General features: G+C 37.8%; 1 protein-coding gene across 1 annotated transcript in view; it reads right to left on the reverse strand.

Moving 5' to 3' along the window:
- Positions 1-579: 579 nt before the first annotated feature.
- Positions 580-27,487, reverse strand: part of SYN2 (synapsin II) — a 185,932-nt gene continuing 159,024 nt past the window's right edge. The window contains exons 10-13 of the mRNA XM_059823221.1: positions 22,420-22,569; positions 7,283-7,343; positions 3,270-3,561; positions 580-715 (exon numbers count right to left, since the gene is read on the reverse strand). Coding sequence (XP_059679204.1) covers positions 580-715; positions 3,270-3,561; positions 7,283-7,343; positions 22,420-22,569 — 639 coding nt within the window. The remainder of the gene's footprint in view (positions 716-3,269; positions 3,562-7,282; positions 7,344-22,419; positions 22,570-27,487) is intronic.

Here is a 27,487-nt window from a genome sequence, read left to right on the forward strand (position 1 = left end):
GTAACTCTCAGCAATACACCAGAAGTCTACAACCAGCTGATGAAAAGATTGTATTAGGAGGAAGAAACTGCTTCAATTTCTCACATTATTTATGTGGCTTGACAAGAATGTCAGTGTGAATTGCCTCCTAGATTTGGGAGGCAAGAACAAGTCAAGACTATACTTTTGCAGTACAAAACATTTACACACAAAATACACATGCATTGCAATGCATTGGAAATGGGTAAAGCAACAAGAAACCCATTACTCAATGCTTTATTAACACAATTCTACAGAGGAGTCTCAAATAGGATTATATAGTTCAGTCACAGTAAGGCCACAATATTACAATGGATAAGGACCGTAGAATTCGGCATTCTGTGTTAGTGATAGAACCCTTCCTTCCTTATAGATTTTTATACGTGTTCCTGAATGGTACCTCATCAAAGTCCTCCTTTTTTTTTTTTTTTGTAAGTTTAACATATTGCTTAATACAACAGTTAGCACAGTAGAGAAGGGTACTGTCACAGGGAAAACAAAACCTATGTAACATTCACGTAGTTTTTAGACTATATGCTAGGTGCATTTAGATGAAGCTGGCTAGTCAGAAAAAAGACTAGCAAAGGATTTCCTCAAGTTTCGAATAGTTTCAGCTTTTGCTTCGTCTTCATTCACGGATGATCGGAAGAAGGATGATTCTGTGAAACTGAAGGCATTTGTCAAAGACTGCGACTTGCTGCAAGACAAAAATGCAACACGTTTTGTATGGTCATATTATTTACCAGCTTCCATCCACATACAACTCAAATAAATTATGAGATGTAGAGAGTTTGCATGTGAACAAAATGGACATTCAACACAAGCAATATAGTTAGATGTAGCATACAGAGCTGCTGCAATACAGCACATTCCTTCTGTACTTTGATTTAAGAAGTAGGATAATCTTTTTCTTTAGAGAACACACTGCATTTTTTACAGATCTGAACCATTGTATTCCAGTAAATTGGGTGATGTAAATTAGAACGTGAGGGCTGCCTGCTACATCCAAATCACCACCCAACACAGGATGATTAATAATTGTGTTTCTTAAGGCTGCAAACAGTTACACACGAAGAAAAATTAGGTATATCGGCAAGAGTTTGAGGAATGAATCCTGAAGTTGTAATGTGCTCTCTCTCTCTATATATATATACACACACTGGACATTTGATCCTTAAGGGAGGCTTAATGACACTTTATATCTTTAAAAAAAAATCCCCAAATCAGATATAATTTTTCTTGTCTATAAGCAGATAGTCTAGCAATGGTTTAGTGCTATCATGTAACTACGGTATAGGTGTCTGTAAGCATGAATAAAATAACATACAAGAAGGAAAACGTCTGAAGTTTAAAACTTCAGCTCATAACTTGTCAGATAAAGTAATATTTAAAAAGTAGGCTTGAATTTAAATAGAAAACATTAATGAGTTATAATCTTTTTACAAAGATATCCATGCATTAGTAAAACTAGTTAACTGATTCCATTTTTATCTCAGTACAGTAAGAGGATTTCAATTTTGGCTATAGTAAAAATGAAACACTTTTCTTATTCAGATTGTCGTCTGCTCTTCATGGTTTGCAATTTCTCTACCTCTAAACTAATGATGTACAGCAAACAGTGCTACGGGCGTTTTAGGTTTTTCATAAATTATAGTTGTGTTAATGAGAATAGACTGATAAATGTTTGTTTGTACTCACTGAAAGAGGGAGGGTGGGAAGCAGCACTTGACTTGATTAGTAACACAATAAGTAGCCTAATTAAATATTTATTCACAGATTAATAACATGTACATACAGGTTAGGCAACAGCATGTGGGTGAATACAAAGCATACACATGCAAATAGATAGAGCTAATCCTACAGGCAGGAGATCTGAGTCTTGGTGTGGACCTAAAACTGCTTCTTGAAAGTTAGAAAAACTACTTGTATTACAGCTTGCATCTTAAAAACTTTAATTTCTCCTTTTTTATTTTATTTTAAATAGAGACTATTCTCTTCCACTTGAAGAAGAGAAAAACGAATCTACATTTGAATAAGGAACTAAAGGAAAGGGAGGAAGCTGGGAAACAGTATGTGGTACCTGTTCTTAACTGCTTTTTGTAAATGTCAGAAGTTCACAAGTCAAATTTCAAATTATAAACTAGTTTCCATCTTGCTTAAGAAAATCGACCTCCCTATTCTCTACGTATACTTAAATAATGGATGAACTAATTTGAGTTTTATGATTATAAAACAGAATAAAGAAATACGCTGTCCTAGGAAGGCAAGGAAAATATTATCATCTTTGCATATTGTCACCTAACACATCTTTTGCACCGAATTGTGCTCAGGTGAGGACTCAGAATTGGTTCACACTAGTATTAGCATATGAGTAGGTGGAAAAAGGGGATCCGTGTTACTTGGGTGAAACAAAGACTACGTGCCAGTCTTTGTACTTACCAAAATAAGTAGAAAGTGTCTGTGACTCTACCGGCAATAGTGTGTGTCAGGATCGCTATGTTGAAAACCAGCAAATCATTGCTAATACCTTCCCCATGTTTTCTGGTCACTGGGTTTAAGCTGTGAGAGGGGATATAGCTACAGATCCTTTCCATATTCTTTACTGTAGCACACAGCTGGCTAGATACAGCAACAATAGCATGCTGTGCACTAAGGAATCTTCCACCAGTGAGATAACTACAGACAGTTCTCTGGGCGAGTCCTGCAGTCTTCTCTGAAAAGGGCCCATGCGAATTGCTCGTGCTATACAGTCAGTAGCCGTGTATAACCATGAACGAAGTGCGACTGTAAAGAACCGCAGTTTGGCAGCCACTGTCTCGCATGTTCATTTGGATTGTTTCTGAGATAGGCCTTTTGAAACTGGAATCTGTTGTCTGAGTGACTGCAAGGTTAAAAGTTTAAATAGATAAGACTTCCTTTTTTCTGTGCAGGGCTTACAGCACACCCAGATCATGAGTCAGTGACATAAAAAGGAGAAAACAAATACGAGAAAGATGATGAGTGTTCAGACCTAGTTAGGGCAGAAATTGCACAACTATTAAATGAAATTTAGTGTAGTGCTTAGGATATAACTAATGATACTGTCTTACTAATTATAAACAGAGAATAAGCTTTTTGAAATGTTTTAACCTCATTTTAGACTTAGGAACATACGTACATTTTTTTCTGAATATTAGACCAACTCCCATATTACAGTTACGACAATGAAATCTGTGTTACGAGGAGCAAAGAAAGGATAAAGCAAATCTTACTTAAGTTGTGGATGAGACTGAGGCTTCTGTTGTGGAGCAGGCTGTGGAGCTGGCTGTGGAGCTGGCTGTGGAGCAGGCTGTGGAGCAGGCTGTGGCTGCGGCTCTGCATCCTTTGATAATCTGGTGCTGGAAGGACCTTGAGCCTGGGGACGTGGCTGCTGAGTTGTAGGTCCCGGTGGACGCTGTGGCTGGGAAGCTGAGGGCTTTGCTGACTGCCCGGGGGGGTACATGCGCTGTGGCTGCAATGGCTCCTGGCTTTGTGATTGCATTCCTTGGGGTTGCACTGGGCCCCCTAGGTTCAGTACAAGAAAAACTTCATAATGTTATAGTATCAAAGAATTCTTACTAGATTTCTTATCCAACACTTTAAAATAATCCTTGAATGTGATTAATTCTACTTTTGAGGCAAAATTCTATTAATATGGATTGCAGTTTCATGTAGTCAATACTACTAATCACAGTTGGTACATTAGTAACTTGCTTGGAGCCCCTATGATTCATCCTTAAAATTGCTACGAAGTACCAAATTTATCCCAGCAGTAGTGGTACTGACTGCAAATCAAATCATGGAGTTACACCCAGTATCATTTTGGCCCAGCTCAAGGAGGGGCTGCGAGATAATTGAACATACCAGTAGTATCTATTTCAGCAATACAGCTACTGTTTTCTGTGTAGTTATTGCATGTTTGTGGCTCCGAAGTTTTAAAATTATTTCTGTAATATTCCTCTTAGATTCGCTCTTATAGCAGTAAAACAACTTTATACTGAAATTTTCCGGCTAATTTAAAGTCTTTTGATAACTTATTTAACCCCTTAGTGAAATATGTCAAGAACATTACAAGAAACACAAAGTCATTACTAATTCTTTACCAAGGACATCTTTCCACTGAGAAGGAAGTATATTGGCAAAATACTGTATGAAGTGTGAAACTACAATGTGTAGTAGAGACTTAGGTTGTGAAAGCCGTGGCTGAAAGATGCTACGTCACCATACGAGGGGGGGGTTCTGCTTTCTGACTGAAATAGTGCTGTGTCAGATATCAGTGGGCATGCTGCTTTTATCTCATTTCATGTGTCTGAACGTGGTTTTCTGGGCTGATAGTTGTTATAACTGAATTGTTATTCTTGCATGTGTCAAGGCACACACGAGTTAAGGGGGAGAAAGGACAGGATGAAATTCTGAGCGATTTGTTTGTATAATGTTTCAGTCAGGGTAAGAGCTTTGCTGAACAGTAAATATAGAAGACAACTGATCTAGATGTTCTGAACATTTGGGAATTTTAGTCTTAGATATTTAGTGCAACTAAAAGACTTAATCTGTTCAGGTCTCTAAAAGAAAACCTTCATATCTGGAAGTACTGCTGCAATACATGATTATTTTCTTTTAAATTGCTATTATAGTTAGCTTGTCACTTACTATATGAGATTCCAGTGTATGTGTCTGAGAACAGCATGTACTAATGCTTCAGTAAGTTTTAATACAGTTGTAGCAGTGTGGTTGGTGTAGAAAGATAAATAGCACGTACTGTATGTTAAGGAATGTGCCTTCATTGTTTATTAATTTGAACCACTTTTGTAGGAAATATTTGAAGGTGATAACATGGTCTTGCAACATCTTAATAAGGATCGTTTTCTTATTAGTCTCCTTTCACTCAATATTGAAAACCAGAAAGGTTTCTTTCCCCCACTTGTACATACAGGCTTGAATGCCAGAAACTTTACACTGAAGACAGATATAACTTTCTTTTATTGCACATTAAGCTGTACAAGATATTTCACATAAAAGATATACTGCTGTCACACTTCCAGCATTTGCTCACTTTCTTGCAGCTGGGTTGTACAAAAGGCAACAATCATGAAAGAAACTTTTACCAAAAATAACTCAACAAAACTGAACATTAAGCCTACACTGTAAAACATCTGTTCCCTGTTACCCACAATATTGCACCTAAGCATGCTTACATGCAGAGAGACATTTTGGCTTGCTTCTTGTCTGTGGTATGTAGTAATAGTGTGTGCCCTCATAAATCCTTTACAGTCAACAAGCTGAAATCCTATCTGAAACACCCATCTCTTCTTTGCACACACAACTCACATATGTCGTGTGAAAAGCACTTGTGAATACTTGTACTACTACATGCAAAAAATACCAACTGCTTTGAATAAAATCAATCATCAGATTCATTTCTTCACCCCAGGGCAGTATGGTTTGTTCACTTTTATGGTGTCTGGAGGTAAGGATTTGTGAACCTGATTCTAAGTGGAATTTTCTTAATATAGAACAAAATAGCCAATACCATCATCGGAATGATCACTGACCCAGACAAATGCTGATCACTAAAGCAAAATATTCATGTAATTTACTGATAGGTAGTAAACAGTAGCACTTACCACAAACATTTAAATAGCTAATAATGCATACCTTAATTCTCATCTTACCAGCCAGCTTGTACAAATAAAAGAAACACTAAGAATGATGATTCTCACTGATAATTTTTTCCAGTGTTTGTAGGGAAAACAGAAGTAGAACATAAGGCTGTTTTCCCTTTAAACAAAATTGTTTGCACTAAACTAATGGCCAGTACTCATCTTTGTACATATTCAAGATTAAAATTATAGTTCTGTGGCTCACTTGCAACTAAGCTTTATGGTATGCTAGCAGTGTGTAGCATGTGATTCTAGGTTAGATTTCTCACAAGAGATTAACTGCCTGCCTGTGTATTTCTCGTAACATTACATTATAAATTAGCTATGCAAAAATCACAAATAATTTACCTACAGAAAATCCAGCAGTTGTCAGGCATCTCAAGTCTTTTTGCATGTTTGATTTCAAGCAATTATTATTTATGTGGATAATGCTGGGACTGAATTTTCTTTATAGCTCTCTGGGTATTTCTAGGTTTAAAATAGTAGACCTGAGTTGGTAAAGAAAAGGGCTGACATTTTTGTCTTGCATTCTAAGCAAAGGGCAAGACCCCTGGCTGGTTAAAGGTACCTTGGTCTACCATCTCCTAACACCTCAGTATTTGAAAAAAATGAGCTCTTACAGGAAGTTTAACAGTCCTTGAGGTACTTCTCACCAAATAACCTGGGATTTACCTCTTAGGTAAGTATAAGATTTTTGAAAGTATTTGCATTAGTTTTCATTAAAAATCTCCATAGATCACTAATTCAGAATGACAACAAAAGGTACTACTTAATTGAAATAGGATACATTAAATACTCACACTTTCACTGAGATATTGCACATAGGTGGCCCATTTACATAGCTTTGTAGCTAATAATTTAATGCAGAATTACTAAAAATATGAATACCAGTATGTAAAATAGAAGATATTTTAAATATTCCTTGGGAAGAACTGTATCTTATGGAGTCACTGAAATATTAGACTTCCACTTGTGTATAAGTAAAACTCAAATGTTAATAAACTTTACAAAATTATAAATAAAAAGCCTCACTAACAAATTCTAACTTAGACTTTTAAAAATATATCTGGATCACCTACCTATTAGTCATGCACACGCACAAAAAAATAAAGGCTATGAGTACAGTGTGCACACACTCACAGAGTAAGCAAAAGTATTTAGATTTGAACCTTGGTGGTATTTTACTTAACGATATATAATACTCAAAAAATACTGTCTAACCATCCATAATGTACAGTTGCACTGGGCTCTAAAGAGGCACATTCTTTGTACACTGTTGACAACAGCCCTGAAATCACAAATTTTACAGAGAAAGGTAGGTAAGCGTTACACGCACAGACATGAACAAGTAAACAACCAGACGGTATAGTTGACACTGCATAGAAAAAACACAGTCCAGGTCAGCACTGAAACAATGCAAAAATTGAACAAAACTGGTATGTTTGCTTTTAAGATTGTGTGTTTGTTTCTTTTCTTTTTTTCATTTTTGCTTTAACCCTTGCTTTTAGTCTCAATTATCTAAGTAGCCTGGACTTGTTTTGGTCCTACTGCAACGCCATTACAGTCGAGAATGTACTGTAAACAACCTTGAGGTGGTGGTCGCTGAGGTGGGATTTTGTTTGGCTCTGGCTCCTTTAGTGATCCACTCTGGAAAATACATTTGAAAACAGAAGAGAAAAAAAATTAGAGTAGCTTAGTTCCAATTTTCCACTAATTTGTCTTTATTTTCATTAGAAATCTCTTTATTGGTTGGGGCTGAACATGTACTTTTAATTTATTCCAGATAACATTTTCTAATTTAGTTGCTGTCTGACACTAATCCAAAGCTGGGTTCTTAAAGAAAATTGTTTTCCCTTTGCAGCATGTGATCGTGATAGAAGGAGTGCCTTCTCAAATCTTACTTCTGTTTGAGTATGGTCTTTCTCCTTCACTTCCTAGCACCTTGAACGACTTTTCTGTATCTCATTGCTTCTGCTCTCTTTTTTTAGGATAGACTGAATGGACTTCCAACAGATACCTTTGTGTAATTTAAGAAGTATTTTATTTTTAATTACATTCACTTGTATCTGGAAGCACTAGCACAGCAGGATTTTTTTTGCTAGTGGTAGTTTCACTTCGATTTGCTGACTGTAAATGGGAAGGGAGATGGACTACTCTAGGTTAGCTGTTTTGCTAAGCAAAATGAAAGAAGGAAGCAAAAACCACAGACAAATAATAAAAATAATTGAAATTGCTTCATGCTACTCCATCTGACATGTTATTAGAAACACATGTAATACTTAACTTTTCAAAACAGGAGATTTATTTGGCAGCATCCTTTTCAAATGTATACTTGTCGAGAGGAAAAGATGGGCCTGAACCAAAACCTTGGAGCAGAACACCCTCTGGGAACATTAGTATTTGAATCCAAACTTTGTCTTAGTCCCATTTCTGATATTTTGAAAAGTGAAATATGTTAAATCTTTGGACATAATAGCTTGTTTTGGTTTTTTTTTAAGGACCCAGAAATTAAATTGCCATCTGTCAAGAGGGAAACCCCCCAGAATTTATTAAATAGTAAATGTAAAATTAATTAAATGTGTTTCTTGCAAAGCTTACTGTTTTTTTCTGATAGGTTTGTATTTGATCTTAGAACTATGGAAATAAATCTTACTCATAGTGATGTGAATTCCTGCACAGCAATCTAGAAGTTATACTTTTTAAATGTTACAAGACAAGACTCTATTGTATGCAGCTGTTGCAAATTGCTTTGTCTGCTTTAGCTACCTAAATAAAAGGACGCACGACAGGTCCAAAACTCTGATTATTCAGAGTTACCAACCTTCAGAAGACCAAATGAGGAGTAAATATGATACATACAAAATGAATGAGGCAAAATCTGATCCTTATGTTAACTGACCAGTTACATAGTTCTCAGTAAGCATCATTGTAAGGATGAGGATATGTAGAAAAGAATTTCGTAAGGGAAGACACAGCCATCAGAAAATTTTGAGGTGCTTTAGCTTAACAGAATCACTAAGGTTGGAAAAGACCTGTAAGATCATCAAGTCCAAATTTAAAGTCTTAAAGGCTTAAAGTCTTCTCCGTTTTGTTTCTCTCCTTCCCCTAATTTTCTGAACCACTTGTAAAAGTTGACACGCATGGCATGTTTCAGTAACGTTAAGTATTTGTGGTAACCACTCTGTATAACGCGTTGGAGCTCACTGAAACAATATGCATTTACATCAGTAACTCCTTGGTTACTGAGGAAATTAGCCCAGACCTTGAAAAGTTGCCCTAGAGGAGCTAACTCCTTTCAAATTCTAGCACCATTGTTCTGATGCACCTGGCACCTTCCTCTGTCCGCCTCGGGGCGTTTGGGTGCTCTGCCTTAGAGAGAGCCTGTGTTTTCTTTGGTGGTGTAGTGTGGCACACGGAGTGTGCCCTTAAAGGGAAAGTGTAAGTGCTTGGGTTTAAGGACCTCCACGAGTTTCTTTCTGGAGGGCCAAACAGATCATGTGACTTTTGTTAGAAAGCACACATAATATTTTATAAGGAACATGACTACGAGTACCATGCGATCGACTTCCTAGCCTTACAAAGGGCCATAAGCCAATCTATACGGTTCTCTGCAGTGGCAGAGGATGACTAGGGAGGATATGAGTGTCGCTATTTTTCTACTACAACAAAAGTAAAAGATTACGTAGGTAAAACTCATGTTTTATTTAGAAACTGAAACACAGGCTGGCAATTTAAATTCACATCTATTTTAATGTTAAAACAACATCTGCAGGGCCTCTGTCTCCTCCACGCCTTGAGGCTGAAGCAAATCTGCCATTTGTTCTTGCACTGAAATGGTCTGGGTTTTACCTGACACACCACCTATCTGACTTGACAGGACAACATCAGTACTTATGCAATCTGCATATCTCTCCATCTTACAAAGAAATTATTTTATCCTAAATTAAGCTTTCAATAAACCTTATAGAAGCTTGCTAATCCTTACCTCGACTGTTCTGAAAGTTTAGAGCCTTTGTGCATTTTCTGCTGAAGATGTATTTCCCCCTCTCTAGTCACTGACTGCAGCTGTCCTGATTTTACCACCCACACATCCTTTTTTTCACCAGATATCACCTGGTGCTTCCAGGAACCTCACCCACACTCCAGGCCAATCACATGGGTATATTACTTTTGCTAATTAGCCAACCCACCCAGGCTGACCCAAAAAGACTAATTAGCATTACATTCCTAATTGAGAAATCTTACTCATGGTTTTTCAATGGTCTGTAGTAATCCAGTCCTTTTCAAGAGTCTTTCTTTCAGACAGTCAGAAACCTTGATACTTGATATTAAAGACAGGCTTTGAACCAGTCTTGTTTGCTGTCCTGAGCCAAGGCCTTTAATAAAATCCAGGCTGCTTCTAAAACACCAGTTGTTGGCAAATCAACTACAGACTTACTTCTCACCTCTCCAAGGTGGTGTGCCAATATAATTGTAGGAGCTGCTAACTCCTCATAGGCAAGACAATCTCTCTGAACAGAGATGCTGGACTAGACCTGTCCTACAGATGTATTCACCCTCTTGTTTTTTTTTCTTTTTTCCTTTGTTGCCCAGCCTAGAAGCTCACCCTCCTACCACTTTCTTTTAGCACAAACATGTTTTCCTGCACTGCAGTTCTGATCTACAAACTCGCCTATTGCTTAGTTCAAACATCGCAGGCATCAAGGATTAGAATGCAGAATATATAATGGAAAATGACCCTGAACAGATTCTTACTTGGCCGCTCAGGGCTAAAGAGCAAAATTAGTAGTACAAAAGCTAGAAACTACAGTGTTTAGTATGGTTTAGGATTACCTAAGTGAGGTGTGGTAACTGCTGTTGTAAGGAGCCCTTTTGATTTTCACTTTTATGGAACACAACTTTCACATCACATCCAAATTCCCCAAAGAGAAGGGACCGCTGATGTTGATAGTAACGTTATATAGAACTGCTTATAGAATCTCTCCTGTTCAAAGGGGATTTACTGTTTATATAACTATTCTAAAAAAATACAACTTTACTTGTGGAAACCTCTAAGCCACATGAATGCTGCAAGTATACTATAGAGATTTCTCAACTCTGAGTATAACAATTGATGCTTTGGTTGCATAATGGTCTTTAAGAATATTGGCTAAGTTAATTATAGCCAGAGCAGAAACCCCACTACTTGTCTAGAAGATAAATGTCTCTAGATGTCTCCGTAGCACTTCCTTCCTTTCCACACTTACCTGAAACAGTCTCCTTAGAATTTTAGGGGTAGAACTGGAGGAAAGAACTCTTTGTTCTTCAAAGCATATTGTATTAGAATTTGATCAGTGGTATTACTTCTTTTTCTACTATCTATATTTATATAAACGCAGATTGGATTCATATACACTTGAATTTTGAATAGTCTGAAGAATGTTGAAATGGGTGGGAGCAAAAGCAGCAACTTGGCAGGGAAATAGCCCTTGGGCAAAAGAGATGCTAAACTGAGTCCCAGCAAAAATTGATTTTGATTTGGCTGAGTTTGAAGATTTTGTGAACTATAGTTGGAGCACGTATAGTTGTTTTTGGGTTTCGTTTGGTTTTCTTTGTAATGCAACGATAGAAGCTTTTCATAGGTATTTCAATATTTGAAGGAAAAGCCATGTTTTTCAGGTCACGAAGTAGAGGGATCAACTGAGAATTGCCAAAATACGAGCTGAGTTAGATCTCATAAAGGAAACGAGAATAAATTGTAAAACAATTAAGTGACAGGAGAACTAAGAAAAAATGTGATTGCTAAGCGGAAAGGTAATTTAGATAATTTAAGTAGGGTGTCAATAGTAAATGAATGTTTGAAGTGTCTTAGATTATGATAAATACAGGAGCAAGGGCAAGAGGGCAGGTGGGATAAAAGCTAAAAATGAGATGGAGGTAAAAATCAAAGATCTTCCTGGGCGCATATTGGTCAGACCAGATATTATTCATCTCAGAAATCAAAACCAGCTGACTCATGAAATACAGAATTCCACACCAGGTATCGCTAACAACTGTAAATGTACAAGTTACACTGCAGAAGGTTAAGCACTAATACTACAGGAATTACATTGTGGGTAAGGAAGTGGCTACTGAGGACAAAGGCAGTTATTGAAGAAAAACTAGTGGGAAGGACATAACTGGGATGTGGAACTCAAGTCGAATTTTCATTAATTAAGTTGGCATAAAAAAGTAGGTGGGTGCTACTAAAACCTGTAGATGATGCAGAGCTGGAAGACTACAGGATGAAAATATCCTAAAGAAAGAATGAAATTGATGAGTGGAATTAAAAAAAAAAAACAAAAATCCCCAACAACTTAAATGCAATGTCCAAAGTAATTTATTTATGGACTAATAACATGCATCTGTCAGAAATGCAGAGCCCACTAACTGAAATCTAAGGGGAAAGATTTGTGCAGTGAAAAACCCAAAATCTTATCACACATTCAGTGAAGTATTTCCCGTAGGTGTTAAGCATGCTGCTGTGTATCATTTACATTACCCCGCTCAAGAAGGATGAACGTAAGCTGATCAGGTGCAGAAGAGTATTATTAAACTGACCAGGCAGATGGAAGAGTGTATACCTACAGCATTTGGCAGAACATGTCTTGCTTAGTTTAGCAAAATGAAGGCCTGAATGCAGAACAGTTGCTTTTTATAAATATATTGTTCTGGTAAAGAACTAGGCAGGAAACAAACTAGACTAAAGGACAATGCGAACCAAGAAGAAATGGGTATAAACTGAGTAAAACTAGGCTGGAAATAAGCACATATTGGATAGTTTAGCAAAGCAGTAAGGTCTTGAAGTGGCTTTCTGATACGGAGCATCCAAAAATAAGAAACTCCTTAGCACCTTGTTGCTTACTGCTTTATACATCTGATGTCTAGTGAGTATGGCAGGGATACTTAGCGGTTGCTGGTTCAGACCTTACCCTATTTCGGGTGAATCTGGCATAGGTGATGTGTCTGCTTCACTGTGTTGCCAGTGGCGCTGAATGGGACTCCAAAGGTTTTGCTATTTATTGTGTTATATATTCCCTGTGGACTGAGAAAGGCAGCGAACAGGCCTAGTTACAGTTATAACGGAGAGATGTGGTAAGGCACACCTGAAAAAGAAGCCACCTTCACTTTGCCTAGTGCAAAGGGGGCAGCTAGAGGAGAGTTAGCTCCTGCTTTTTACAGTTTTTTGGAGTACCGGTGTTCAGTCTTGCCCTTCTCCACTGAGGAAATCTGTATGGAAAAGACACTCTCAGCAAAATAGAGCCAGCTTAGAGTTTCTTCATGTTGAAGCTGTGATAAAGAACTCAAAAATTTAGAGCAGCATTTGTTATTGCTTAGCCAACTTTCTAAACTACCTGTGTAAAATCTGTTAAGATCTTCCTCTGAATGGGAAGCAAAATGACTGCTAAGAGGAGAAAACAAGCTATACAGCTTAATTTTTACTTGGAATAGTATTTACAAAATGCACTGAAAAAGGGGTTTTTTTAAAACATCAAAAAGTATTCTAACTGAGGTTTTATAGACTAAGTGTTTTCCATTGCTAGATAACAAATCACTTCCTAGAGAACAGTTTCCTTCTTGAATATTTTTACACACAGTCATAAAAATGAGTACCGTAGTATGGACTCACTGCTGTTAAAAGGTACACTCCAGTATTTTCCCTGGGATACTGAAACAGGTGGCCTCCCGTTGTCCATTCCAGCCCTATTATTTTCTATTATTCTGCTGAACAAAAATAATCCCACCCACCCCCCAAAAAGATGAGGTTTCTAGAGAAAAAGTAGGATGTCGATTTATCAGGGAAAAAGTTTCTTAAGAAGTAGCATCACTTGTTGAAGCTAGATGGTCCCCTTCCAGAGCCAATCAGTAATTCTAAGGGACAAGGATGCAGTCTTATTTTATTGCGGCTCTTGCTTAAAGAAGCCAGATCTCAACTTCTGTTTTTGAAAAGGGAACATTAAAAGCCTGCAGTTGCACAGCAGCTTTCAGGCAGTTCTTTCCAGTGAAAAAATTGCTCCCCATAGACAAGGAAGGAATGTGGTCTATGTGATAGGAGAGAGCTCCCCCTGTGTGCTAAAGTAGCTGAGACCGAATTGCGTATGCATGCGTGTTTGTACCAGAGAAAGAGAGCTGTAAGGAATGACAGGCAAGTGAAAGTGGTACAACATAGCTAGAACACTGTCCACTTACTGGAAAGTTAAACTTCCTTACAGCTTTCTCAGTGTACATAGATACTGCTATATACATAGAGGATACGGTACCCTTTGGGGCTTGATAGTGTCAAAATCCTGTGCTGTTGTTCAAAGTTGTAAGGAAGATTTTCACCCTTGAACCCAGGGACTTTGACCCTGGCTGATGCTACGCTGCATCTGCTCCTCCAGTCTTAAAAAAAAAAAAAACAGACCAGCGGATTTTTGTTTTTAAATATGGGATGGCAAGCGATCCTTGCATGAACAGGAAGAGATTAAGATCTGCAGAACTTCGTCTTGAGCCACAAAGATCCGTCATTACTGGATCCATTCAGAATTGAAGTTTATGCTTTGAAACAAGAGAGTCTGGGAAAAAGATGGGGAAGCTAACTCAAGTCCAGTCTTATAACCCACATTTTATCTTAATATTATTGTATCAGCGTGACAGAACAGTGGAGTGGGAGGAGGCATGGAAAAGAGGTAGTGCACTGAGCTGAACACTTGAGCTCTCCCCCGAACAACAGCAAAGTTCAGAACTCCAGTGTATGAACAGAGCGCAAGACCTCTCCATCAACATGTGCTTCTCTTCTTGCTTCTCCTGGTGCAGCACAAGTACACAGCCACACAGAGGAGGTGTTGGTGGTTGGTCTGAACTCTGACAAGCTTCCCGAGTCTCTCCTAGGAGTTGAGATGTACTGGAGAATGATACATAAGCAGCTGAAGACAAGTGTGGTCTGCTGGCAGCTAGCCAGCTGGAGCACCGATCCAAAACTAGATTAGTGTCCGAAGTGATGGGGGGGAGGGAGGCAGGTTGCTTCTTTTTTTCTATGGACAAATCAAGAATATTTGAAAATGAGCTGCCTTGTTTTGGACTTCCCTGTAATTTCTCTTGGTGCTTGTCCTTGTTTAAAAATTTTAACACATATTTAGCACATGGTCCTTATTCAAATTAAACTGTGGCAATGACTGCTGGAGAGAGGGACAGAATCCTTGCAAGTTAAACATGGAGTAAAGCCAAACAGCTTTGCTTAACAGGTTATGATTTAAAGGTCAGAGAAATCAAATAAAAAATTCAAGTGGAGACAGAGAATGATAACAAAAAAAGTAGATGGGAAACACCCACCACAGTGGGGAAAGCAAAGGAGACCAAGGAAAAGCCTCCAAAAAAAAGATACTTCTATTAGGTTCAGCTTAAATAAACAAAAACAGAGAGTAAAAATAGATGAAAAATAAGACAAAATAAAAAAATCAGAAGGATGTTATATGATAGCAATTATAGCACTAAGACAAAACAGAGAGATCTAACTTAGACTCTCCTTTTCTATTGGTGTATCTGGCAGCTATTGCCTGTAGTGTAACGATGGGGTTACTGTTTTCCTTGGTTTAATTTTGAAAAGGCAGGTTTTTGCTCTATAATGGATTGAGGACATTTTTTGAAGTCTCCCAAAAAATGCCTGTGGGGCAAGAAAGGTATTTCTCACAGAAGTCTACTAAGTACTTATAAAGGCTACTCTGTAGTGGTGGGCTCACGATTACTTAAAAATTAAACGTTTTCTTTGTTCTTGAGGGTAGTCACCACGGAGTTTCCAAATTCTCAAAGACAGTGTCTGCTTCTGCCAATACAATTGGCAGATTGTGAGATGATCAGATCATCTGGCAGAAGGTAATAAAGAAGTTAACAGAAGAATAGTTTTGTTGTATGAAGACAAAGAGAGAACAGGATTGTTATTATGTTTAAAATAAATGGGCAAAAGTATCTATTCACTAGTAACACTTGTTACATTTTTCAGTTTTAGCTAGCATTTTGTTGCCTTCCGTATTGTAAAATCATTAGCACTAAGGCTATGGGACTATATCCTACAGACAATTGAAGTCATCCTAATCATCCTGGTCCCAAAAGCTTGCCTCTGTCAGGTGGCCTGTGGGGCTTTTTCCTTTGGGCTTCTCTTCTAACGAGTATTTTTGTGAGCAACTCTTTCTCTTACCAAGCTTTGCTCGGCTTGTCTGGAGGGATCATGTATTTTTCCAGGTAGACTGCTGGTGATGAGCATTCAATATATTCAGAAAAAAAAAAAATATCAGGCCACATCCTGAAAACTTTTATTTCGTTTGGATAAATTTCCGTTGATGTCAGTAGAAATTTTGACCAAATAATCCTAAACCTTTAATACATGCCCCTTAGTGTGTTCTCTCTTACAGTCTAAACATCATCAGGTCCCTTTAAAAAGGGCACTGCAAAGGCACACTTGTTTAGTTCCTGGCACATTATTTCAAAACAAGCTATGAAAGATAAGCACTTATTAGTGTTTCAATTTAATGATTCTTATTTAATGGATACATTCACAACTAACAACCAAAAGCATTTACGTAGACATTTATCACTAGCGAATATCCAGCAAGCTATTTACTTGTTACTTCTGTTCACGAGTGAGACTAAATAAGCAACAGAACTGAGCAATACATACGTATCTCCCTTAGTAATTACTCCATCTACTGGTACAGGATCTCAGTAGGTATTTTAAAATAGGTTATCTTAACTTTCATGATCAGTTTGTTAGTAAAATCTCTGCTCAACATTTGTATGTTGTGTCCCACTGTTTTTTTTAACTACTCTCAATAGTAAATATCTTAGGATTTGTTTTTAATATATTATAATACCTGAATGTTACGTTCAAATGCTCAAAATAAATCATGCTTTGTGTAATGAAATAGTGACTGTTTTAAATATATGGACATCCTTCATCCAGCAGTTAAAGTCTGAGTCTCAGCCTCTGTTGTGATCTCTGTCACTTATATGAAGAGCACGGTATCTGCCCTGAATAGGTCTCTTATTTAAAGGTGGACAAAACATCCTTGGTGTAGTGAAATATACGCTATCATTTTATACTTGTGATAAATAAACTTGACTGTTGTAAATCTAGCTGGAATGAAGTGTGCCTCAAATGTGGCCTTTTACCAGGTGGTGCTGAGCTCAGGGTCCATACATGTTTATTTTTTTCTGCTTTTCTTAATTCCATACATCTGTATTAGGATCTAAAAGGGTAACAGCTGTTTTTCTTATATTTTCACAAAGATAAAATAACTAAAAGGTTAAAAACCCCTTTGATTAAAATAAGCATCTCCTGTTCCAAATATACACAGCTAAACATTGTGTGTGTATATGTACACTTATATATACATGCGCATTAAGGCAGCACATTAAAATATATTCCATATTAAAATAATGAAAATCAATGAAATAAATACATCACAATAGCATTATAAGAAGTTTTCAAATAGGGAGCGTTCAGTGTTTGTAAAATGCATACCCAATTTCTTCCTCAATGTGACACAGCTTCTGTAATACGCTGTTAACACATTGTCATACTAAGTAACACAGAACTCTCAAAATCCCTTCTCCCACAGGAGAACAAGCCACAAGATGCCGCTGTGATTCAGAGAACCAAAACTCACGCAGTGAAAGCCATCAGTACCTTCAGTATTTCAAAAATGACTTGTAAAAATCGTTTTAACATGACAGCTTTAAGAATGGCTTTTGACTTATGCAGCCTTTGAAAGGTACTGTGATGTATATATGCCCCAGCAATATTTTTCATTGTTCCTTATGAGTTTTGATGACAATGTTTTAGATTTTCTGCCAGTATTTTTAGGAAGGCATCTTGCTGCTGCCTGACTAATCTTCCTTTAAGTCACAAAAATAACTTAATAAGCAAGGGAATGCTGTGCTCTTTGTGATGTTGTGTCGTTATGGATATTGTGTCTCTGGTGCACAAATTTCTTCCTTCCATTAAGGATAATAAATTCCTTGTTCTTTTGTGGATAATGCAACGTGGTCTCAACAGAGCTGGACTGGAATAACATTTTCCTAATACGATTTTCCTTAGCTCCAACTGCTAACATGACCGTAATCATTTGCATTTTACAGTAATACTCATGCCCAGTGTAATATTCTACACAGAATTTAGTTCATCACAATTCATATCATGACTTGATAGGCAGTTTTGAATAGGTGTTTTACTATTATTGTTTTATATACAAATGCTGCTACAGAAACAAGCATAAAATAGCCTGCCCTGAGCAACCACCTGCAGAGTTTTGCAAACCCAGACAGCGGAAGTTTCAGCAGTGATCTTTCCTATCAACAGATGGAGGCAGAGTGAAGGGATTCCACTGCCTAGAACACTTCACTGGGCAGATTAACCTATTGGTTTGGTTTTTAGGCGAGTTTTGAAAATGGCTTCTCAAAAGATCTGTCAAAAGTATTCAAAGAGGTTACAAAAGGTGGAAATTTAGATTTCCATCATTTTATTGCCTGCAAGTAGAGCACGTTTGTCTCATGGAAAACTTCTATTTAAATCACCTTCTTCGATAAAGTTCTAGTACGTATTTTCATCATGGTTGTGAGTAAAACAAGCTGTCATGTTTTTAAATTAAATAGAAACAACTTAATTTTTGGAACGAGTTTTTTGACCATATGTAGTTATATCAGATGGAACTTCTCTGAGTCCAGGGACTCTTGCTTTTCTTTGCAGTGGGAAGACTTGTAAAGTAGATGATAAGAGCAAAACTGGCAAGCTGTGAATCCTGTAATCAAGAACACTTTCTAGCCCAATACGGTTCAATCATGCTGTCAAAGGTATGCAGTAAACTGTAGCCTGGGACCACAAGAGAAAAGCATGAGATGCAACACACAGAGCTGCAAACCGTAGCTTTTCTCCTTCACAGATTCTCTGCCGTTCTGTGTACCAGTAAAACTTGTTATAGAGCCTGTGCAGGTGCTTGTAGATAAATAAGTAAATATGTGATACACAAAATATATAGTAAAAAATTCTCAATATATCTGATATCTCAGATTATAGACTTAACGTGTTTAAGAATCACAGGATCTGCACTTCTGAGGTTTCAACACAAGCAAGACAGTTGTTTCAGGTCCCTGCCTTTGGAATTTGCTCCTGGCACTGTGACAGAGAGCACTTTGTTGGCCTTCAGAACATATTGCAAGGCCAATCATTTCCGTCAAGATTTGGCTGCATAGCTCTAAACAAAGACTTATTTTCCTAATCATTGATTTGTTGTCTGATGGATAGTTAATTGGAATAGTACTGACCATTGCGGGCATTTATAAATTGAAGCATTCTTTTACGTACAATGCACCTAATGCCACAGTAGTGGGTAGATTACAAATAATTTTTAAAAACCCACGCAGATAATAAGAGAATTCAAAACATGGCACATCTATAGCTGTACTATTGACTGTAAACTGTTCATTTAACCGCAGAAGTAGAAAAACACATAAACTACACTTTGATATTTATATTACTTTGGTTTCTAAGACCACACATAGATATGCGCAAAGTTCATTTGGGATCAATTACTGGCTTTGCATTTTATGTGACCTGCAGAAATATGCAGTATCCCCCTGCCCCGCACATGAATGGACTGTATTTCTCAAGATTAGGAAATAATTTCTCAGATTAGAAAAGGGGAAGACTGTTCAAAGATGAAAGGGACAGCTTGTTTTAACAGACTGATTTTATTCTTAGGAAAACAACCTAGCTAAAAATTAACAACACGTGAGGAGATACCTGTTTTAAATACTAGAGATCTGTTTCAGGATTTGTCCCTTAAAGCTGGGAAGGTTAATGGGTATTTGTAAATAGTATCTTCTGCAGAAATTCAGATCGCCTTTGTCTGTCCTGAACTAGTGGATAATATGACAAGACAAATTTTAAGGAAGCAGAGTCTGATGAACTGAGAGGAAAATTAACAAATACTGCAAATATTCTGAAGGGATATCTCTGGTTTTGGTCAACTGCAATCCGTAATTTAAGGATAGGATAAAGAAAAGAAGATTGATGTTGAATAACATCCTGTTGCCATTAGCAAAGGCTGAGTTCTTCAGTAACCTAAGTAGAAATCTAGTAGAAGTTCAGCAGCTAGCCAGCAAATACTATCTGGGTTCATCCAAACCTTTTTTTGTTTAAGAGGAAAAAAACCTTTTCACGGACATGATGAGTGACAGCAATGACTGAGGAATTTAGGAACTTTCTTAAAATGTTCCTTGTGTCCTGTTTTCATTCTGGACTTACATAGGCAGTTCTTCTTTGGAAATGAGTAAAAACTTTATTTGCATACAACAGCTAACCAGTTTCTTTGGATGACACCAATAACCATAAACATTCTTCCTCCCTTGTCTTCTTTAAAACCCAGGGAAGGATGCCCACCCAAGGCCTTACATTTTTTTCCCCAAAATGTGAAATACCAAATGCTCTAAATGACTGTGAATCTTCTAATGTTACAATAGTGTCTATTACTATTTTAAATTTTGATTTATGTTGACTTGTACACTCTGGGCAACTCTAAATTTGACTCTTTGCTTCATTTTAATATATGGCTAATTTACTAGTCCTAAAAGAAACTGTATTTTGGCATAAGGTGATTTCTTTTTTACCCCTCCTTGTCTTTCTTTTTCAGTGCCCTTTACAATGGACTTGAGTCATGTTGGATGGAAACTTCTCCATTGTATGTGGTTCCGTGGTTGAAACAATTTTGTGCTTAGTTTCAAGTGGCTGTAATATAAATAGAAGCCACATCACTTTTTTATGTGGGATGGTGTATTTTTATAACTTAAAGCATGATGATATATTTGAAGAACAAATTAGTCATTCTGCCTCAAGAACTTGTCTGTCTGAGGTATGCCACAAAATTGTTTTCAAATTGTTTACCTGGTGTGGAGCCTACTGGGAGTAAAAATAGATTCTTGATTTAGGCTTGGTAATTCCTGTATTACAGTTTGGCTTATTCTGTTGCTTAACTGATTACCATGGAGCTGCGCTGGTACAGAGCAGCAATACAGTCCTTAATAGTTTATTGTCAGAATGTATTGTCATCGTTTATTCCTTCAGTATATTAAAAGAAGTACATGAAAGTTGGTAGCTGATAATGCTGCTCTTGATCAGGCCTGCTGCCTAGCTATGAAGGCATAGAAGATGCAATTCAGCATTAATATAGCACTTTTCAAAGGATCATAGAATCGTAGAATGGTTTGGGTTAGAACAGACCTTTTAAAGATCATCTAGTCCAACTCCTCCCGCCATTGGCAGGGACATCGTTCACTAGAACAACCTGAACTCTCTCAGCCTGACTTCATAGGAGAGGTGTTCCAACCCTTTGATCATTTTCGTGGCCCTCCTCTGGACCTGCTCCATCAGGTCCATGTCTTTCTTGTACTGGGGACTCCAGAGCTGGGCGCAGGACTCCAGGTGGGGTCTCGCCAGAGCGGAGTAGAGGGGGAGAATCACCTCCTTCGACCTGCTGGCCACGCTGCTTTTCATGCAGCCCGGGAGGCGGTTGGCTTTCTGGGCGGTGAGCGCACATTGCTGGCTCATATTCAGTTTTTCATCCACTAGTATCTCCAAGTCCTCTCTGCAGGGCTGCTCTCGGTCAATTCATCACCCAGTCTGTACTGATATTGGGGGACTGCCGTGACCCAAGTGCAGGACCCTGCCATCCAGGTCCCTCTGGATGGATCCCTTCCCTCTAGGGTACTGACTGCACCACTCAGCTTGGTGTCATCTACAAACTTGCTGAGGGTGCACTTGATCCCACTACCCATGCCATCGATGAAGATATTAAACAGTATTGGTCTCAGTACAGACCCTTGAGGGACACCACTTGTTACTGATTTCTATTTGGACATTGAGCTGTTGACTGTGACTCTGGATGCGACCATGTGGCCAACTCCTTATCCATCTGATAGTCCACCCATCAAATCTGCATTTCTCCAATTTAGAGGCAAAACTTTTATGTTCTTAGAGCCTTTTACAAAAATACCACACTCTCAGGAGTTATTTAAAGGATGAATAAAATAAAATTCACATTTTGTGAGCATGGAAATGGAAACACAAAGATAATTTCCAAAGTCTGAAAGGTAGCAAGGCCAGGGGCAGAATTCTGCACTCCCACACTTTAACTATCAGGCCACGTAAGATAAAATAAGTGAAACACATCCATTTGCAACCTTTGACACAAGTTTTCTAGCATGCTAAACACATTTCACGAGTTTCCTAGATTTGAAAAGTATTTTTGTGAATTGCAGCACATCAAAAAAGATGATGATGTAATTCATTTCTCACAAGAACAACAAGAATTGTTGTCTTAGTATTCTTTCTGACATCCTCAGCGCAAAGATTATCTATGACTATCGAAGAATATCTTCTTATTATTTCCGTGATATTTTATACAGGTGTAACTGAAAGGAAACAATACAAAGCCTGGTAATTCACTGAATCCACAGTTATCAGTTTACTGGTAGAACCACACCAACACTTGCACTTGATTATCTCTGGAGGTAATCTCATTTAAGTATGACAAGCCTATAAAACATGTTGGTAAATTCTTGAATCCTTGTAGTTCAGGGTATACCTGCATAGTTTTCCAGCCAAATTCTTTGAGGAAAATTTTGAGCTTAAAATTATAGAGTAAGATTCTCTATTTTGCAAACGGAAGTTTCCTACCTGAGGCTGCTGAGTGGCAGTGGGTCTCTGAGGAGATGGTATGGGAGTTTTGGACAACATTTGGTTCATTTTGCTTACGACTAGATCAGTTATATGTTGCCTGTCTTCAGTCTGATGCTCACCAATCAGAGGCATTGCACAGTCCATGACCTGTAAAATAAAACAATACATCAGCTATTGATACGGCACCAAAGTAAACTTATTCCACATCTGTGTGGAATGTCAGGTCATCTGTTTACTTAATTGTTTTTGACAAAAGTGAAACCAGATCTGTAGAAATGGCCTATATTATGTCAGAAAAAAGCCCAAGTGCAGGATATGGGTCAGCAGAGCAAGAGAACAGCAACTTTACAATGTCATCCCTTTCCAATCTTCAAGCAATATACAGGTTCAGTATGATACTTGGGCATACACTCTCTGGGGAGCATGACTCCTGTGGGAAGCACATAGCAGATACGGAAAATGAGGTTGCATAGGCTATTCAGCGTCTGCTGAAAATCTGAAGTAATGGTCTGTGCTTCTGTCTAAGCTACATTTCTGAAGATTTTCTCACGTGTTTTTGTCGCTCATACCATGTTCATCAGCTGAATTAGACCATGGAAATGCAAACTAGAACTTCAGCTTCCTAGCTATTTGCTGGATTTCTGCTAGGGAAGGCTGGATGCTTATCGATTAATGAAAAAATTTAAATAAGATCTTGTTACTATTGAGATGCTTTTTTGAAAAGTAGTGCAGCTGATGCAAAAAAGAAGTAAGAATTTCTACAAAGAAAGCAGGATATCAGAGAGGCAAATGAAAACGTGCACATTTCCATTCTAAATGTGGCAGGTTAATAGTGTTCAGCAATAATTTAATTCAGCTATTCAGATGGATAAAACTAATTCTGAATACAGTTCACTTAAGTGGGTTATAAGTATTTATTATTTCTACAGTGTAGCTACTTTTGGTGCATCTGTGCTTGTTTCAGGGGAAATAAAAGCATAATGTAATAACCCCAACTATTATTCACAATGGCACTGGACATTCTTATTTCAACGATAAAAGAATTTAATCCCCTTTTGAGAAACCGCAATCCTTTTTCAAGATGCATCAAGGCTATTCAGAAAAAGGTGAAGGCATGTCCCCTGCAGCCCTGCATTCTGGTGTTTCTCATAGGTGTGGATCACAAGTGACTGAGGCCTACAATACAAACAACTGTGTTAATAATTAATAAGAGGCTGTCAGGGATAAAGCAGTTAGACTACATTAGCAGTAATATACTGTATGGAAGTCATTTATCAGACCCAGTTAGAGTCTCTGTACAAACTGAGTTGTGTCCATCTAACTTTCAGTCTGTGAAAAGCTGTCCAGCTGCCAAATCTCAGACAAGGTTTCTCACTAGTGTAGGCAAATCACGCACTAGACACAATAATAAGCTGTGCTGGTAAGAGAGAAGGTGGTGGTGGGTGAAGAAGGAAAGAATCATTAGTAAGGGATCCTCATGGGTTTTGCACAACTGCAGAAGGACTGGTTTTATGGGGGTGTTTTAGTGCTTCCAGAAGTGCACCTTCCTGTATCTCTTTGGCTTCTGAGATTCCTTCTCTTTTGCAGGTAAATGGAACAAGACTGAAAAGGTTCAACAGAGTCAAAAGAGTGCTGGAGGACTCTTGCTGCCACAGGCAATTGTAAGTGCTAATGGTCAGAGAAAAACCTTAAACTTCCCTCACTCCTATTCAGTCTCTAGGAAAAGGACTAGAAAGAGAGCTCTGCTATTGGGAGGCAGGGCAGTTTTGGCTAGAAAGGTTGATTCCCATCTCTTCAGGTGGGCATTCTGCTGTGGGTTCTTGCCTTGAGCTATTTTTGTTAGCTACCCAGCTTGTGTACTTGAAGGGAAGATATTGAAATTTTGTGATAAGACCTGATTCTGCAAATAGTTACAAGGTGGAAGAATTTCGTTATCTGTAGGGGTGACAAAGGGATCAAAGCGATGAGCATAAAGCTAGTGCATCTGCATTGTGTGGATCCCTCCTGAGGTGGAAGGGATATAGTGGGGAAAACAAAACTCCATCCATCAACCTACACCGAACACTTTATCTCCTTTATAGACAAAGAGCACAGTTTTACCTTCCTTCTTCTAGGTATTCAAGTGCTTCTAGGAATTAGACACACAGTGTGGGTATTTAAAGAGACATTTGGATTTAAAAGGACATGCATGTTCATTCTAACACTGGAATGTAATCTTTCATCTTGCATTGTAGTTGGGAATGAGCTGCATTGTAAATGCTATTACCTAAGCTTGAAGATTTTCAAAATATGGTAAGTGCTATAGAAATTCTTACTGAGGCTGACAACAGCTACTTTGCTCTAATAATGAGATTAGTTTGAAGCCCAAAATCATTTGCATTATTCTTCTGTTTGTTCCTTTACAAGAGACACTGGCATTGTGTATTGGCAACCAAAATGTTGGCAACACTTGTTCTGGGATTTTCAGATCTAGGATGTCTCCTCTAAGCTTCCTCACAACTAAAACGATTTAAAATAACCCCAAAGTAAACAATGAAATAATAATTGAAGTCCAGAGCAAATGTTTCCTAAGAAATGAATGAACATTTTTCCACTCTTGGGCCACATCAACAGTGTTGCAGAAATGCTTAATAATTACACAGAAAGTTTCTATAAAATTTACCATATTTTTTTATATACATATTTTTAAGTGGAACATAAACAATGTTTTTAATTAATTGAGAGAAAGGTATTGAACCAATATGAGTTGTTATTTCTGAATGGGTAAAATGTAGTGTTGCTGGTTTATGGCTCTTGAAATACAAAATTTTTGTGGATTTACTTTAGTATTAACGTCCGCCGAGTTACTGCTATTTCTTAAAATTGTTGTAATGCTGAAAGATCCACTTCATTTTATCATGAGCTTTTTCTTGCAAGAGTAATAGGCATAATGCCTGGAGGGAGGAGGCAACCATGTGTGCCAGATACTTTGGCCAGGACTTTAAAGTGTTAATAATGACTGAACGTTAGAATGTCTTGATGTTGGTGTGAAGGACATTGGATGTTTGGCTGTCTGCTGCAAAACATCTGATTTTCAGAGAGGGAGTTATGTCTGCAGTCTAAAAATCTGCCCCCCCTTGAAAGCAGGCATTAATAACAGTTATTTCTTAAAATATTGCCCCTCTCACTCTCAGGTATATATTAACCCCCCTCTTACCCAACAACAGAAGCAACAGTTCTGTTTCACAAGTGTGCAAGGAAAACCTCACTTTGTTTACAATCCACTTATATTAAAAAAAAAATTGGAATGACTGCGAAACAAATTGCCTAAAATAAGGTCCTGCCAAAGGATTAGGCAGGATTAAGATCTGGAGGACTGGGTTCTGACTGAATTTCTGGTTTTAAATACTTCTGTAACTGCAAGTTTACATATAAACTTTCCTTAGGAGATACTGCCATGCTGTTTACCAGAACATGTGGGAAAAGTATACTTCTATGGCTAAGGATAAAAAAAGAAGCCTTGACGTGTTGCTCAGAACTTCATGTCTGCTTCAGTAGAGAAGATCTGACATTTCTTGAAGACAGTATTTTCAAGCATAGCTGCCCAATTCACATATTGAGGCAGATTCAAACACATATGACATTAAAAACTATGGCCATTTACTCTTGACAATCTTTTGTCACTTGGACAGGCTTTGGTGTTGTTCAAAACCCTTTTCTTGTTGCCATACTTGAACAAATATTGTTGGCCAAAGATATGCTGAACCTAACACTGAAGAAGTACTGAGTCAGATGCCGAGTCTTGAATAATGATAAGCTATAATGTGTTCTGGCACTTTCCTGAAGTACAAAGATAGTAGCCGAAGTAGTAAAAAGAGAAAGTAAGGCATCAGATGATCAAGAAAACTACTGATCCCAAAGTGAAATGTCACTAAATAGCTGAGTGAGTAGATTACCAAGGCTTAAAAGCAGTTCAACTGCAGGACACTGTTCAGTTTAATAACTGATTGGCCTTGAGAGGCAACGTGGGTGGGTGGAAATCGCAGGTGGCAGGAGGTTGAAGGGGTTTTACGACTTGCACTGCTGAGAGGGAATGGCTGGAGTGTCCAGAGCACAGCATTTGCACCCAGCCTTGCGTGTGGCTGCTCAGACGAGGCTCCGCTTCCCTCTCTTACATTATTGCTTCTGTGACTCTCAGGGATAGACCTTACTAAGATTAACCTTACTAAGAGAGTGCTTCTGCTCTTCCTTGGCAAAGAAGCTGAGATCAAGGTGAATACTTTACAGGGTGGGTTTTGTTGTCTTTTGTTTTTGTTTTTTTTTTTTTCTTTAAGAAATCATTGATCATGGTTATCAGAAATCAGTAATGTTTTATACAAATGTATCTTAAGAATTAAAAATATTTTGGGTAACTCTAACAGGTTTTAAAACCTGTGAATGACTAACAGGAATGTCATGCTGGCATTTTCCCCACTTTAGAGGACCTGACAAAGTTTAAACATACACAAAGCATCCTGTTTATAAATAGTCTATTTACAGCCTGTACTAGTTTTAAAATACCATTTAAACACAGCCAGTTTTTTTTTTCTCAGTACCTAGTTCAGCTATTTAAAATACTGGAGTCTCCCACTAAGAGGATTTCATAGAAAAAAAAGACATCTGTAATTTATATGTTACTTTTGCAGATGCCAGTAAAAACATGGGTCATAATGAATTACCGTCACTTAATTCGTATTGCTTCTATCTTTTATATATATATGCATTTCAGTAACCAATTCTATGGGATGAAATTCTCTTATCACCCAGAAACCATATTCTGAAATTGCACTTAACACATCTTTATATTAAAGTGTAAGAGACTGAGTGTATATATCAGCAGTAGTAACAACTCCAGCAGGATGTTTAAGTCAACATGAAACTGTGACAAAACGAAGCCCTGACCTTTCAGTGATATGACCCTTTAGTGAATATTTTAATCTGTGCACTCCGCTGCTAGTGTGGGTAACACAAGTATTTGAAAGTTGGGCTGCAAGACTGAGACTGGCAAGAAAGAGAAGAGAAATGCTGTTTAAGTCTGATGAATATG

Source organism: Gavia stellata, chromosome 12, assembly GCF_030936135.1.
Source record: "Gavia stellata isolate bGavSte3 chromosome 12, bGavSte3.hap2, whole genome shotgun sequence".
Taxonomy (NCBI): Eukaryota; Metazoa; Chordata; class Aves; order Gaviiformes; family Gaviidae; genus Gavia; species Gavia stellata.